Source organism: Varanus komodoensis, unplaced genomic scaffold (assembly GCF_004798865.1).
Source record: "Varanus komodoensis strain SLA01 unplaced genomic scaffold, ASM479886v1 scaffold26, whole genome shotgun sequence".
Lineage (NCBI taxonomy): Eukaryota > Metazoa > Chordata > Lepidosauria > Squamata > Varanidae > Varanus > Varanus komodoensis.
The window spans coordinates 3,730,616-3,747,270 of NW_025335684.1; the positions used below are offsets into that span (position 1 = coordinate 3,730,616).

Consider the following 16,655-nt stretch of genomic DNA (forward strand, 5'->3'; position numbering starts at 1 on the left):
GAATCTCAAGGCAAACACAAGCCCGCATGCCCCATGCCGAATGCACATTTTGCGGCCCGTGGAAGGCTCATCTGCAAATTTCCTGATGTCCTGGCAGAATCCTGAGTCCCTGAAAGCCTGCGGTGTTTGGCTGGGGGTGGGGGTTACAAGCCGGGCTGGTTTGCAATACCTGGGGGGCAACCGATGCCCGTCTTGGGTTGCAATCTTCAGGGATGCACCATCCCCGGAAGTCTTTCCCTAGCGAATGCACTCGGATTATGGCAACATGCAAACGTGCGTGTCGGTATGGCTTCCTGAACTGCAGACCCACCCTTGCACCAAGGCCAGGGTCAACCCGCTCAGTGCTACGCTTTCCGTCACTACTACGCTGAGCCAGCCTGGAGCACCAGATTAAAGTACTTTCTAAGGGGTATCTTGAGCAAGACTGGAAACAGCAAAGGAGAATCCACCTCCCCAGGTTTGGATACATGGATGAATGCCAAGTTCTTGCTTTGAACCCTTAAAAAAAGCAAAAATAAGCAAAAGTGAACTCAAAATGGAGTCAGCTAATATTACATATAGGATACAAATACTACACTTATTTTCAAGACAGCACACACACAAAAATAAATTCACAGCCAAGTCTCGATTTCTTTCTTCTTCTTTTTTTAAATTACAATGCAGCCTGGAACACAGGACGTCAGGAGTCCAAACATGCTATATACATTTCACATTGTGGAGATGTTTGTGTGCTTGAAAAGGTTCTCGGTTCACAATTTCGTTGTTGGTTTTAAAAGTGCTGTGATTATGCTAAGGAAAAACAACTGAATTGATGGAACAAGCAGATGGCCATGTGTGTGCTGTGCAGAGTTTCGGGAGGGAGGGGAGAACAAAAATGTCGAGTCGCTACAGTTCCAGTTCCCCGATTCAGTATGCTGCCACCTCGCTGGGATTCAGGACCAGATGTCGGTCACTTCTTCCTCCGGAGGTCGGGAAACGTCACGCCGAGAAAAACGTGTGGCAACGGTCTTGAAGGCATTTGAGAGCTGCTGAGGAAGTTGGCCAGGGCTCGTTCCGAGCAAAGGGGGGCTGAGGTTTCGTCACGTTATTTAAAAACTCAAACAACTTACGCAAAGAGAAAAATAAAGTCTTCTGTCGGTTTCACTCGCAATGCCAAAAACGCTTAAGAGCCCTGCTAGGCGCTGAAGCCGGCTCAGAGATACCGCTGGCCAGTTAGCAGCCTGCTTGGAAACTGACTCTCGAGGAGGCAGGAGAAGACATGACGGCAGGAAAGCTGGAGCCCTGCAGCGAACACCGGTACCTTGTCAGAGATGGTACAGCCCCTCTCTCACCTGCAGGACACCGACGCATGAGCTTCTCCTTCCGCACATGCACGATCCCCCGGTTTTCTGAAGTAGATCCGTTGAGACTTGCCCTGGGAGATCCCCCCTCCCCCCCGGTGCTGCTGGTGTTGCCTGGAAATCCGTATTTCTGTACGGTTTCAATAAAAAACCAAGTTGAGTTATTTGACTGAAATATGCCAAGATCCTGCATGAATTCAAACGGGGCGGGTCAGTACGGCGAGTCTCCACGGAAGCTGAGGAGTCGTTTCCAACCGGCGGGATCCAAGAGACCTTGCCGTGTGTCTTGTAGTATTACATGTCCTTGTAAAGTCACTTGAGGAGGCAGCGCAAATCTGCGGGTGGCGACCACTGGCAGGCCTCTGCTGTGTAAATAGTGGCTACTCCTTGGAGTATCTTGGTTATTGTGGCGGGTTATTGGTCCTTTCCTTCGGATCGTTAAGACTAGCAGTGACTAGGTGCCTTGCTCTTCCAACTCGAGGAGTGGGGAGGGGGTCTTGTTGGAAGGGGCACCTTGCCTGCCTTTCAAATCTACCCCAAGGAGGGCCCTTCAGGGCACCTTCCCCATGCAATTAGCAGGGATGCTGAGCGAGCTCAGGGGTGCACCAGTAACCTCCTGCTCAGGTGCGTACTTCGAACTGTGAACCAGGGACAGACAGGTGTTTGGGCAACACGCGCACGGCAGGTACCCTCAGGAAAGCCAGGATGAGCTGTGGACCCCAGGTGGGACTGGGTGGCACGCCCTGCTTTGTGGCTCTGGAACAAGGGCGACGGTCCTCACAAGCGAAAAGGCAGGTGTTGTGCGGCCCGGGCTGAGGGGAAGCTCTCTCGCAAGAGGCTGGGGGTGTGCGTGTTTGCAGTAGAGAGGGCTGGCTAATTTGCACAACTGCTTGATTTCCATAAAGTAGTTCACCCCAAGGGACAAACTGTACTCTGAAGCAGCACCTGGGAGGCCCACGCTGCAGGGATGGGCCAGGCCTCAAACCAAAAGTGCGAGCCTATTGTAACTAGACACTCTTCGTGTCTTTGCTAAGGCTTAACTCTAGTCTTTTAGAATGCGGGGAAATGCACAAAACCCAGAAAAAACGCCGGACCACTGCTGGTTGGAGAAGAGTGGGCGAGACCGAGGCTTTCTGAGGAGCCCTGCAAGGGCAGGCCTGGCCCCCAGACCTGAGGTGTTGCGTCTTGCCCGGCCCAAAATGTTAGTCTACTCTCCTGATAATACCGGATGCTCTGTTTCCTTCATTCTCGACTGAACGGTGCACTTAGTTCTTGGGCTGTTTGTATGCACATACAGCTGATCGACTGACCCTGAGCTTCTTTGAAAACTGACGAGATGGCTTTATCCATTTTTCCTGCCCTGCATCCAGGCATTTACGGTCCTCTAGCTTCCTCCATCTTCTCAGCCAGAAACCTGAAAAGAGTATCTCTGCACATGATGACTTGGAAGAAGCATCTTCCCACTGAAAGGCGTCCCAGTTTTCCTCTGTGAGCCAAGTGATCACAACAGGGTCTGATTTAGTCATGCCTTCTGTAGGGACACGTTTGAGGTGGCCACGGTTCTCGCAACCACGTGAGGGAAACCAGACCAAGATGTCTCTCCCAGCAGACACTAGAGTGTTCCCCGGGCTTCTCTCAACCCCCTGCAGGACTGAGTTCTCCGGGAACCTGGAGCACCGAAGGTGAAGCGTTGTCCAGTGCTTCCCTGCAAGGACTAACTTCTTCCCTGAATACAGAGCATCTTCAGTGCAGCTGGAAGTGTGGAGCAGGTAAGCACCGATTTGGACCTCCGGAGGCACCTGGAGCTGGGCCACACGCAGTCTGTGCAATTTAGAGGCGGGAGCTGCACAACCGCCCACAGCAGGATGGGACCCCCCTCCGTAAATGTGCTGGGGCGTCACAAGCTTTGGCCTTTGCTTTGCTTTCTGATCCCGGGATACAGGAGAGCCGCGCGTGTTCCGATGTACTGCAGAGTTCCCGAGAACTACACCGGAAGTCAGTACTCCAGGACCCAAGGCAGGCCTCCGAACTCGGAAGCGTCAGTCAGACCGTGGCTGGACAATCTACTCCGCCAGCGAGTCGGGACCCCGTCTGTTACGGACCCCTTCGCCCTAGCACTCCTGTTTGCGCTCGTTGCACGCTAAATGCACACCCGGCAGAGAAGTGCAGAGTCCAGATGCTTCCCCTTAGCTTGACAAATGCTTCTTACATATTTTCCTGGCATGTTTTGGCACCGAAAGGACCGCTGGCTCCAGTTTCACGTTTGTACATCGAACTCCGAGGCTCTTTGCTGATCGCTATGAGGAGGTGCAGCAACCGAGTGGAACGGGCGAATTGCAGCACAAACGGTGTGTGTCTGTGTGTGGTGTCTGTGTGTGTGCACATGCTTAGCGTAGCTGGTACAGGAAGCCCCCGACTGCTCCCCAGGTGCAAAGAGAGAGAAGCCACCTTGAACTGGAGGTATCCAATACCCACAGAAGTGGAGGATCCAGTCTGCAGACCTTCTCTTTCGAAAATGGAAGAAACGAACGAGAGATGTGTTGATGCCGGAAGAAGGAGAGTTGTCTTCGAAGCAGCACGGAGGGGAGAGATTTACAGAAAGAGCCGGGCGTTTCCAAGCTCAAGGGTGGCGTCTGAACTGAAGGGTGCTTCGAAAGAGGACTGCCGCAAGCGCTCCCGCACAAGGATTCGCTTTTTCTAGGATCGTGTCACCAGACACGTTTCATCCCCTCTGGGTTCGGGAGAGGACGAGGGTGAAGGCGAGCCGCTCGCAATTTTCCAATTGGCTGCCGACAAATGCGGAGGAAGCGGGAGTCTTCGGCACGTGTGCGCATGCATGCGAATCGTTTCTCTCTCCAAGCACACGGTGCAAGCAAGCCGAGCCAGAATCTGTAAGCAGGTTCCACACAGGTTTGCCCCAGGTGGGCAGGTATCAGGCCAGAGGGGAGAAGAAGCAGGGAAAGCAACTGGATTCCGGAGAGAGGGGGGGAAACAAAAGCAGTTCTGCAAGGAGAGCATAGAATGGCACCAGCTGGCACGTTTTGTTCCTGTTTTTCTGTTATGTACTTAAAACATGTTCCAGTTTTTTTTAATGCACACTGCCAGAGTCCGGCCGAGGCTGGTTGGTGGCGAGGTATTTAGCTCTCATGCTGGAGGTGTACTGGACAAAGACAAAAAGAAAAAAATGGAGACATATCAATTCAGATTGGTGAGAAGAGCTTAAAAATGCAAGGATTTTTGGAAACATCCCCATTCACTAAATTTTAGAATTACCTACTGGCCTGGCTTGCGTATAATGCTAATCCATGGTTTATTTAACCCAGCATTCACCCATGGCTTGTTGCCATACTCAGAACATCACACAGAGAAATGAACAAACTATGGTTTGTTGACTCAGTACCTAGGTTGTTTGTTTCCTTCCTCTTTTGCCCACCATTTCCTTTTATCTGAAATACCACTGTGGCACTGCAATACCAGGTGTTTGGACTACTCTTGCTTGCCACTTGCTAGAACCATAAACAACCCATGGTTCTGAGTTCTCAATCCACAGTTCACTACCCAGGAACAGACCATTCTCTTTCCAGGTTAACAAACCAGAGTTGCTTAGTGTGGTCACCTGCACATCACACAACAACCCAGAATTCATCATCCCATATTATATGTTGGTGCTATGCAAAAACCAGGCCACAGAATGGTAATATTCTTTTCAAGTTCTACCAACAGGTGGCATTAGCCATTAGCAAAGACAAATGCCAGAACCCAAGGCCCCCAGCTACAGAAACAGGGCTGATGGGAGGATTGTTGTAGGGCAAACCCAAAAGGAGCAACTGTTCCTACATAACATATTTACATTACAAATTTAAACCAGTTTGCATGTCATTCGCTTTCCCCAGGAATCTGTCGTTTTATGCTGCAGTTCTGTAACCAAGCGGCCTCGAGACTTTCACATTCTGTAATTCCCAAGAACCTTCTGGCGGTGGGGAGGGAAATTTGGGCAGTTAAACCAGCATAAAACCAAAGTAAATTTGTCATTTAGTCAGAGATTCCAATGACATATATTTGTAGTGCTCTTGAGTCACAAGAAAAAGATCACACATTTATTCAACACACACATGGAGAGTTTGGCTCACCCGATTTCCTCTTCCAATTAGGCACAAGGAAAAATGAGTGGGAAAAATATACATATTATGTGCAGAAAACATGGAGGATTCAAGCAAATGTTATGTGCTGCAAAAGGTGGGCTGTCCAGAAGAAACCCATCAAGAAAACCTTATCGTCTTGAAGCAGCGCCAAGTTTCCCAGAGACACTATTGCACTAACGCATTCAAAGCAAGAAAGAGGAGCCGAGGGGTGGCAGGTGGAGGGGTGAGCAGGGCGGGGGCCCTGCCTCTTTGCTGCCCAATGCAACAAACCGTTTTGGACTTTAAAAGGCATGGCTAGGCATAGATTCCCTATTTCATGCTCTTATAAAGGAACCCCAAGGGGCACAGAACCGCGACTCCTAACATTTATAATACATCCCAGTCTAAAAGCAAGCTGTGTAGGACCACTAATGAGCTATGAATATTGTACAGTGCCCCCAAGGCCAATGCTTCTGGAAAAGGTTTCCTCTGCCAAGATAATAACCGCGGGGAACTGGGGGAGGCGTATGTCCCGGAGCATGGACTGAAGGTGCATGATGCCGGAATCTTAGTAAAGCTAAGCAGACTGGAGTCTGGCTGGTACTTGGATGGGAGACCCTCTAAGAAATCTAACACTGCGGTGAGTTCTTCCCTGACAGAAGACAGGCAAGAGTTCGATAATGAGATCATCATAAATACAATCCCCAAGGAATCATTTCCCTTCTCAAGAGATCCACTTTGCCTCTATCATGGATATAACTCCATGATTCATGGTTGTTTCCGGAAACTGCTGAGCCGGGGTACTAGGGCCCTGGTAGGAAACTCGGACTGCGATCCAATGCTCACTTACAGGTGAGTAAAGGCCACTGAGCATGGACTTCTCGTTGTACCTGCAGGTAAATGCCAAACCTGCCTCTTCAATGCAAGCCTAGGAAAAGCTCTACAAGAAAAGCTTCCTCACTGACAGAGCAATATGACAGTGGAAGCAGCTGCCCGGAGAGGCGGTGGGCTCTCCCACACTGGAGGCATTCAAGGAGAAACTGGGCAGCCACCCGAGTGGGATGGTGTGACTTGGTGCCCTGCCACAGCAGGGGGTTGGACTAGATGGCCTTCATGGCCCCTTCCAGCTCTACCATTCAATGACTCTGTGCCTCAAATAATAATGCCTGGCGGTCCTCCTAGACCTCCATTCAAGAAGATGCGGCTCCTGGCACAGTGGGATTGAGATCTGCTTTACAGGTGTGCTTCTGGAATGGGATACGGTCAGGTAGACCTTCCTGCCAATGATGCTCTCAAGGCTGTTGCAGACCATCCAGAACTACCAGGGGGCACGGAAAACGACGCCAGGCCACTCACAACGGCATGGAGGGGTTGCCCCTTGATTTTTTTAAAGTCCTCTAAGGTTAGCTTGAAATGTTTTGTCCCTTCCTACGAGATGAGCAAGTTCAGAGACAGCTACCTGGACATCCCTAAATCGATTTCCGATTCGTGCCCTGGTCCAGATTTGCAAAATGGGGGAAAGACAGAGACACCAAACAGCCATTCAGCTGCAGCGCAGGTGGCCAGTTCGAGTGTCATTGTGTGTCCGTCCATGGCTGCACAGGACCTGGGGACCACCGGGCTGGCAGCATTCTATTAGGAGGACTTCCAGCTCGGATTCTCCTGCTTGCACGATCACCAACAGTCCGAGCAAGGGGAAGTCACGCCCGACAGGCAAAGAGATGATTTCTCAGCTCCTCTGAAAGGAGAAAAGAGACTTACAAGTATAAAATCTCTGTGTTTCCTCCAAGAACCCCTGGATGGAGTACCTTCCTCTCTCTATTTTATCCTCTGAACCACCCTGAGAGGCAGGTGAGTCTGAGAGAGAGGACACACCCACCGTACACGAGGCTCTGTTGTGCGACTCCACCGTGTTTCTCAAGCCAAGCCTAACGTTTGCTCGCCTGCAAAAGCACGCACACTCCGCAGTCTGCATTTCCAGTAATACACTTCAAGGTTAAAGGCCTTTTTCATTATTCAAGACCGTAATATGGGAGATGTGCATGCGTTCTTCCAGAACAACCAACTGCAGACTATTACCAGCTCTCTCTGTCCGCATACCAGGAAATGTCCTTTCCGTCCAACCAGATGCAATTGGATCTGAGTTCCCTTCCGTCCAGTCCCTCTCAGCCGTCGGGGGCGAACGTCCCTAACAGCTCAACACTCAGAACGGCTACTCAGAAGCAAGTCCTGCTGAATTTGGTGGGACTTACTTCTAGGTAGGAGTACGCAGAATTGTGGTGCAATCACAACATGAGCAGACATTCTTCTAAAAAGGGAGCTTGGTCCACAGCAAAGCAAGAGCAGTTAAAAACACAATCCTTAATCACACTAGTCTTAAAATAAAGGGCCCCTCATTTGGGCAGGGAGGGAAGGAATCTCTAAGAAACTCATTAACCTTGTTTCAAAACCCCCAACTTAAGCAGATGTGTCTAAAATAGCATATTGCATTTCTACTCCTTTGTTACATTTCCATCCCAGCTTTTCCTTCAAGGACTCCAAGGCGGTGTGTGATCTGCCTTTTCTCCATTTTGTCCTCACAACAACCCTGAGAGGTAGGCTAGGCTGAGGCTGGCTCAACGTCTCCTGATGAGCTTCATGGGAGAAGGAGGAGTGGAATCTGGACCTCCCAAGTTCTGATCCAAACCATTCACCACTAAACCGCACCGCTTTCCCTCACTTTACGAAGATTATTTAGAATGACCTGCCCATTTACACTGAAAGGTTAATAATTCTAAGAAAGTTTATCTGAATTTTACTATGGAGATACTCATCGGTGACTTGACTATCTCGAACCACCATAAACCATGCAAAAGCTACTATGGTTTGCTGATAACTTGTCCCTCTCAACGCCCAAACTGATGCACAAGACAAAAGATTCAGACCTGGCTGCTTTGCACAGAACCCAGCCTGTCTGGAGTTTAACGCCACAGTCCATTCATGCACACTTGGGGTGGCTGAGAAACATGCGTCGCATCCTGCTGACACCGGACACACTCCCTTTGAGAGGCGGGGCTGAGAGTTTATGGAGTGCTTCTGGGACTCTCGCCTTCGCAGCTCAGGCTTTGCATAAACAGAGCTCAGTGCTCCTTCTTCCTCACTGGCAACAAAACTAAGCCCCACAATTTCTGTGTGTGTTGGCTGGACTTCCCCCAAAAGGCGGAAGAACAGTGGGACTCACCAGTGGCTAACATAAACTGAGCTACCTCACTTACAACAGGATGAGCTTTTTTGAGCATTTCCCCCTAAAGAATAATTAATATTTTGCCTCGATTAAGGATGGAAACAGGCCTATGCTTTGCAGCGGTTTCTTTCTGGGTTTTCCTCCTTTCAGCTGTCTTTGATCTGCAGAGTTGTTACTGCTGTTTTGAAGGCAAAACTCGAATCAGGAAAAAGAATGACAGACCTGGCCCAACCTTCACAAAACCGCCACGTATCTATCCAACAAAGAAGCACTATGCGGGTCTAAGCTGTGTTTCAGAGGGGGAGAAGTTGCATGCCCCTTAAACGGGGGTGGGCGACATATGGTCTGCGGCAGACTAGCCTTCCCTTCCTCGCCACATCCCATTCAGAAAGCAGAATATTCCCGGGAGCCTCGAAGTGACTGGCCAGCCTATTGGAAGAACACCCTAATATCTATTGTTACCCACAATTAAAAACAGGCCCATGTGCTAAGAAGGCATCCATAACAGATGAAAGGAAGCACTCTCTTCCAAACACAAAAGAAAGGAATTGCTTGATGTGATTTAATGGATGCTGCTATGAGGAGGGGTTATAAGCAGTGACTACAACGTACTCATAAAACACTCTTTCATTCATTCGTCCTCTCTCTCTCTCAATTTAGTTTAATTTAGTCTTGGAACTCTACTGGAAACCTTCATGCCCCTCACAACCACCAAAATCCAAAATGGAACGGCTGATTTTGAAACACCTAGCACAGGTACTTCTGTGCCGTTGTTTTTAGAAATCAGGGAGCGCTCTGATTTGATCAAGACACAATATCGGATGCTTTGCCTTCTGCCTAGTAAAAAAGTACAGCATGAGCTACAGGGCTGTTGGGTATCGTCCCAGAAAAACGCCTGAAATACAAAGTATGTAATACAGAACATTCAAAGTATACAAGAGCGCAATGGACAACAGTGTTAACATCCATGTGGATCAGACAAGACGGCACCAAGACCTGGTTGCTCAAGTGAGGCCGGTGCGAGGCTGCGCGCAAGAGAGGTCTGGAAGGACAGGCAACATGCATTGAAGGACATACACAGTTCCCCACTCATGCGCTGGGCGGAGGGCGCCAGGCCGAGGCAGCGTCTTCGCAGCCCAGCCGCTGCCTCCAGGAACCTGCCAGCATTCACGAAGCGGAGCAAGCGGATGGCAAGGAAGCAGTGAGGATGGAGGCCGAGCGAGGGGCGGTGGAGAATGGCAGCACAAAGCCTCGGCAGGGATGGGTGACGTGATGCGGAGGTGGGGCGGCTCGCTGTGTGTCGACAGCTCTGGGAACAGGAGGCAGACTGCGGCCGGTGGGCCAGACCGACCCACCGACCGACCCATTCCCCTGCCCACCCGAACTGGGGAGAAAGCCCCCCCAGAAACTCCGTGTGCTGCAGCCGCTACAGGTTTTCCAGTTGTTTGGATAGCTGTGGGTGTGCACTGGCTGATTGGCTTGTTTGTTTAAAAGGGGAACACCCCATCGGATTAAACTCGGCACAAACACGGAGCACTGGGAGCCCAAATCACAGCTCAGACTGTGCAGGTCAAACCCTGCTCTGGATTTCGCTGGACTAGTGGTCCCTCGTGCCCGGAGCGGGCAAGCGCAGAGCCGAGGCTCTTCTCCGCGACATCCTTTGCAGTGCTGTATGGGAACATGCGGGGGAGGCCCGTGGATGACCCAGCTGGGCCTGCCTCTGTTCCAGGGCCGTGGAAAGGGGTCCTCCCCACCCGGCCCGGAGAGGGACTGGGCGTAGGGTTTTTCTGCCCCTTCTACTGCTCCAGCTCCCTCCTCAGCTGGCTGTGCCAGGGACGGAGTTCTGAAGCGCTGGCGTGTGAAGCCGGCCTGTGGATCCGCGAGCTGCACCTCTGGCTGATTCCCTCCAAGCTGCCTTCGGGGGATTCGTGCCACGTGGCATCCTAGGGACAAGAGAGCGGGGAATGGCAGGGAAGGCATGTGCTACTCTGCTGAAGAGAGCATCCCCTGCGGGTTGCTGGCCATGCTGATGGGAGAACCAGGCAGAATTCAGTCGGCTCCCGGAAGCCGGGGAAAAGCTGGCACTGGGACCGGAGTACAGGTGGTGGTCCTCCCACAGACCCTGCAGGACGTACTTAGAGGGGAAGGCTGCACGGACCGCCCTGTGGGGAGGGAATTTCCAAGGATGAACAGCCAAAGTTGAAATACTCTGGGTTCAAGATCTGTCGGGCGATGTTTTAGCATGCGATTTTGCGTGTTCGTGTTTCACCGCACAGACTGTGACATGACACGGAAGAGACTGGCCGAGGGTCCGGGGAAGACACAGAGGTCTGCTGTAAGCATGGGATGGTCTAAATCGGCTGAGCTATATTCTCGGGCGCGGGAATCCCCAGGAGCGGGTACGTTTCAGGAGAAGCGGCCCCTCCCGGGTGCAGAACGACGCGTGTCCCGTCTGTCTCCGAGAGGTGCGCTTTCGCTGCCACAACCACCACGAGAAGCGCTGCGGGGGAAGAGGCCGGCGTTGCTCCATCGGCAAGCGGCAGGGCCGGCCTCGCTCGCATTACCCCTGGGCGAGAAGGGATGAGGCGGGAAGTGCAGGGAGGGGGGTGTGGAGACCTCCGTCCTGGCCTGGGGGAGGAAGTGCAGCGACGGCGGGGGGGGGGGGATTCAGCGCGAGGACCTCGTTGCAGTACCTGTTTGCTTTTGTGGGCGCTGTTACCAGTACGTCCGAGCACTGTCCGAGGGCTTAAGCTGCCAAGTCATATGGCTGCTACTGTCCAGGGCAGCTAAATACAACTGTGATGATGCAGGAGAGAGAGAAAAAGAGAGAGTGCAGCCTCAACGTGCATGAAAAACACAGTGCAAGCAAGTGAATCGCTGTGGCGTGTATGCCGATGGCGGGGAGGACTCTACCACTCTACGGGGACCGTCCCTGGGGCACGGCGGGGGGGGGGACGAGGGAGGAATGACCAGAGGGACGAGAGGACCAGACACACAATGACGTCAACACTCCTGTGCCCCGAGGAGCTCAGCCGTGGTTTCCGCAACGGAGGCTGAGCCCGGAGTGAGCCCGGCTGGGCATCGTCTCGCGCTGCTGCGGCCCTCTTCCCCTCACCGGCGGCCGACGGCTGTGGACCCGAGCCTCCCGCAGCCGGAGGCGAAGGGCCTGCTCTCGCCGGGCGAACCAGCGCATGGGAAAGAGCCATGCCACCGGCCAGCGCTGTAAAGAAGGCTCAGCCCGTCCAGACCAGAGGGCTGCGTGGCTCGGAGCGAGGGTTCGGCCCCATTCACACGCACGGCCGCCCCCTCCTCTCACCTCTGAACAGGCTCACCTGCAAAGCACCGGCCTCGGAGGAACACTTTCGTTCTGACAGCTGAGATGCTGCTTCTCTTCCCCCACCGGCCCTCAAAGCAGGAGCTCTTCTGCACTCCCCGTGTCCTCAGAACGGCCGCACTGTGTTCCCTCCTCACCTATCCGAAGTCCCCAGCTCCTACTTTAGGCACCGGGACGGACCGTTTCCACCACTAGACAGAGGATCCGGGCCACGGACCGCAAGCACTGCTGCATGTTCGGAATGCTTCTCCCTTAGGACCCTGGAGACGGGAGCTTCCCTGGCAAAGGGCAGCGCTTCCCAAGCAAGCCAAAGGCTGCAACGGAACCCCGCCCCGAGAGCCACCCGATGAACCGATCTCGCCTGCGGTTCTAGAGGAGAAAAGCCTGGGCAGCAAGCAACTCCCCACCCACCGCAGCATCTTCCCTGTCGGAGCAGCAGTGATTACAACAATACGTCTACAGGTGCATCTGAGGTTCCTCAGGAAAGCCAGAAAATCAGCCCGGTCTCTGAATTCAGAAAGGCCAAGAACCTTAGGAAGAAAGCTGCATTTCTCTCTAAAGGACTGCCGCATTTTCTCTGCTCACTTCTCTCCTTTTAGGGAAGCCGCGTATTTTTCGTATTTTTGGCCGCGAAAGGCGAAAGGCACTGCCGCAAGACCAGGCCATGCATCTTAGCAGTGCCCCCGAAAATCAAGATGGGTTTATGTTGTTCCATATCCTACCTGGTGCTAAAGGGGATTATCTGCTCCCCAGAGTGAAGGTATACATACTGCAAGATTGCAAAGGAAAAACCAGAAGCTAAAACAAAGAAGCCGTATCTAAAACAAAGCAGAGCCCTGAACCCCTCTGTCTTCTGTTCTGAAAACCAGGGAGCAGAAAAGGAAATGTTACAGATGGCAAAATAGAAGAAGGCATGCCCCAAAGCACAGGATGGTATTTTCCAAATCCCTTACAGGACAGATTTGTCCTGTAAAAAAGGCTCAGCATTACTTTCGAAGGGTAATATCCGCTATAATTTCAGAAAAGAGTTTACCCACGGTTCCCCTGGCAGAATAGGTTGCAGAATTCTGTAAGCAGCTCATCTCTGCACTCGGACCCCAAGTTCAAAGTACGATGCGTTTTACTTCCACTTGTTCAAAGGTGCCCAGACATTTGGCAAGGAGTCTGGCCCATGAGCATGTTTGATTCATCCTTGCCCCTGGCTCACCTCTTTGGTTCACTGCCAAGGACATTTCCAAAGGATATTTCAGCTTTACCCTTCCAAGCAGTAAATAAGAACTTACAGAAGGAGGTGGGGACTCCCGGCCGATCAAAGGAGTATTCTCACAACGGGGATTCTGGAAATTTGCATTCTGGCTCCTGAGAGGAAGGTAGGAAAAAAGCCAAGTTACTCATTTGGGAGTTCACAAAGATTTTGGAGTAACACTGCAGATGCATCCACCGTTCCTTGGAACTCATACACTGAACGAGGCGGGTGAGTTCACACGACACAGTAAACCTGCCCTGCAAATGAGCCAGGCGGCAACGCTTGCTCTGCTCCACTGCTTGTTTCCAAAACAAAGAGCAGTGCACACGCCAGGAAAGTCCCACTCAAGAGCCGACCACGAGGATGAACGCGGCGCCCTCGGTTCGAGAAGAGGCGAAGGATCTTCAAGGGCAGCAACTGGCGAAAGGGAAGACTTGGCTACCCGTGTGCAGAGTTCTGTCCCTCTAGCTGTGCCCAAAGGGGCGCGCTCTTTCATAGCCCCAAACACTGGGCACTGTCCGAACCCGAGTTTTACGCTGACTTCAGTCTGGATAAGGTATCATCTCCCACTCTCTTAAAAGCGTGTGCGAAGGGCTTCCTTCCTCCCATTACAGAGACCACGCTGGAAATCCTTTAAACACACAGCGGTTAAGTCTCTCCTAAGCACTTGGCTCGCACAGTTTATTTGCTACTGGCAGGTGGTTCAAATCTCAAAGTAGCAAAGAGCTTTTTCCCATTAAGCTGTACAAATATCCATTTATGCTCTTTCGATACTTTCAGAGCGAATTAGGCAGCCCGGCTCGCAGCGGCTGGCACCAACGACGCTTTCGTGGCTTCCTCCATACAGACTCGTGCATGCGCTTCCAGTGGCGGGGGGCCCAGTGCCCTCCAGCCTCTTGGGAGCCAACCCCCATTTGCCCCAGCCAACAAGGATGATGGGAGCCACAGCCCAAAACTCCTGGAGGGCAGCCGCTTATCTGTCCCTGCTTGAAGGCAACTAAGCACCAGAATCAAGTCCGATACGGAGAGCTGCGGAGCAGAGCAGTCTTTCAGACACAAAGCTGCCTTTTCCTCAGCCAGACCGCAGGTTTATAAAAACAGAGTAAGACGGGGCACCCTGGGCCATCCAGTCTGACCCCAGGCTCCAGCCAGCTCCGCTCATGCCACGCCTCTCATAGCCGCTCTACTCACATGTACTCCGTGACTGGGGCGTTGCTGACGGTGTGCGCTGCGGCCGGGATGCTCGTCTCGCTGCCATAGCTGCTCCCACAGCTGTACAGGCTGGGCATGTGCACCCGGTACAAGTTGTCATGCGTCTGCCTGTTTCCTTGGGCTGCAGATTCGTCCTCTCCATCCTCGTCAGAGCTCCTGAGCAGAAGAGGGAGAGAAAGAGCAGAACCATCAACATTCCCCTCCTGGGTTTTCCGGCTGCTCAGGAGGAGCATGCAACATTTTAAATCTTTTCTTTCTGCTGCACGCATGCACGCTTCCGGCTGGTCACACAGGGCAGCTCAGGATGGCAAGAGAGCCCTTTCCGTGACCGCAGGAGAGAATTACTCAGCAGAACCTCCAAAAACCTGCTCGGAAACTACTATTTTACAGGGACAAAACCCCGAGGCTGAGAAATCAGCAACTGGTGCAAACCCAGCAACAGCAGAGCTCTGCTTTTCGTTTTGGAATCTTGCAGTGTTGTTTGCAAATGTTAAAATGAGTTACAGGCCTTGTCAATCGTCTGCAGACAAACACCCGGAGATCTGCATCTACTGTCTGCCTTTCCCCATATTATATAACCAGACATTGCAGGATTTCGTATTTGGGGCAACACCTGATACGAGGTCAGCAACGTGGCATTTCTTAAAAATCCGCTTAAAGCTTTTATTTCTGGCCTGAAGCAGCATCCTGGAGATTCAGCTGTTGAGCAGTATCCGTCCACACTAGGTAAGTAAATGACCCATCGCTTCCTAACCCTCTCCCATTTCAGTCAGCACATCTGAAAAACTTTGCTGATTTGGTGCCTATTTCGTGGCTCGTGGGGGTCAGGAAGGAGGCCTCTCTGCCTTAAATTTATCGTCTCGCGAGTACCTTCGGATCACCATGGTTCTGCCCCAGTTTTGCACTGACAGTCTTTATCTGGGGCCAGAACGGGAAAGACGGCTGCTTATACAACCAAGGTGATGGCATCTCTAGTGGCCTTTTGGCCGGCGTCGCCGGGGTTCCCCCTCCCCGGGAGCGCACACCTGGGATCGCTTGCCCAAACTGAGCACAGCGGTGGCCCTTTCCCTCCGCCGGCGCAAGCGTGCCTTCTTCCGTGTACGCACCTCTTCTGCTGCCAAGTGTGGGGGACGCTGCACACGATGGAGCTGAACATGAGGGCTGTGACGAACGAGAAGAGGACCAGGTAGATGAGCCCTTCCACGCCGTCGTAGCAGAAGCCTGTCAGAGCCTGGATGTAATCCTAACACAGAGGGAAAAACCACGCTCAAGCTGAAGATCGAACGCAGTGCCGAAGGAGCACCGGTGGCTACCGTCTTGCAGCGCAAACATGCGCTCGGCTGAATCCCCTTTGGCCAGACTGCCAAGGCGACCTCGGAATGGCCTGAAAATCGGCTGCATTCCATCCATGTTTATCTGTTTATTTTTGTACATGTAAGCCGCCAAGTAGTCCAAAAAGACTCTCCAGGCAGCGTGCACCAAACAGAAATTACAAATATGCAACAACACATTAAAAGAGCCCATGACTGGGCCAAATGTCACCCTGTGAGCTTCGTGGCACTAGACCCGCGTCTCCGGAGTCCCAGTCCAACATTCAAGCCACACGGACTGACGGAGAAGGTGTGCAATGTCCTTTTCACCACCATTAAGCATCAGGGGATAAAAAGGTCGTCAGAAACGCACGCTTGGAGGAGGAGAGACAGGAGGAGCTCGCCCTTCCCTCCAGCTCTCAGTTTTGCAAATCACTCTGTCGTGCGACACATCGAGTTGTGCGGCTTCTGTCTTTACGCCCCTCCACCTTTATGCAGCGCCTTTCTCATCCTGCTAGCCAAGAAAAGCAGCAGCAGCAGCTGGCCAAGAGGGGAGCTGGACCGTCCATTCTGATGTGCTGAGCAGTGTGAGGAGATTCGAGATGACACAAGCTGTGTACTATCCTTTTGGCAGGGCCATTCCTGCCCAGCAGGGTCCTGCCTGGATTCCACGAACCAGCACATTCTGTGCTTTTGCAATGTTCTAGTCCCTGGTGTGCCACATGGTTGCCTTTCATTCTACTCACCAAATGCAGACTCCGGCAGTCCACCAAGGCAGTCAGGTGCTGCAAGTTGATTTCTGTGGAGTTCAGAACTTCCTGAATCCGATTAAGGTACTCCTGGAAGCAAAGACAGTGGACTGAAGATCA

General features: G+C 52.3%; 1 protein-coding gene across 6 annotated transcripts in view; it reads right to left on the bottom strand.

The window, feature by feature from the left end:
- Positions 1-628: 628 nt before the first annotated feature.
- TTYH3 (tweety family member 3) overlaps positions 629-16,655 on the bottom strand; it is a 72,518-nt gene continuing 56,491 nt past the window's right edge. For 2 of the 6 annotated variants that reach the window (XM_044433175.1, XM_044433173.1), the window contains 6 exons: positions 16,533-16,625; positions 15,502-15,719; positions 14,456-14,632; positions 13,302-13,377; positions 11,378-11,480; positions 629-4,500 (listed from right to left, as the gene is read on the bottom strand). In XM_044433175.1, the coding sequence (XP_044289110.1) occupies positions 11,400-11,480; positions 13,302-13,377; positions 14,456-14,632; positions 15,502-15,719; positions 16,533-16,625 (645 nt within the window). In that variant the 3' untranslated portion in view covers positions 629-4,500; positions 11,378-11,399. The remainder of the gene's footprint in view (positions 4,501-11,377; positions 11,481-13,301; positions 13,378-14,455; positions 14,633-15,501; positions 15,720-16,532; positions 16,626-16,655) is intronic. The other 4 variants (XM_044433178.1, XM_044433177.1, XM_044433176.1 and 1 more) reach the window with 3 other exon arrangements.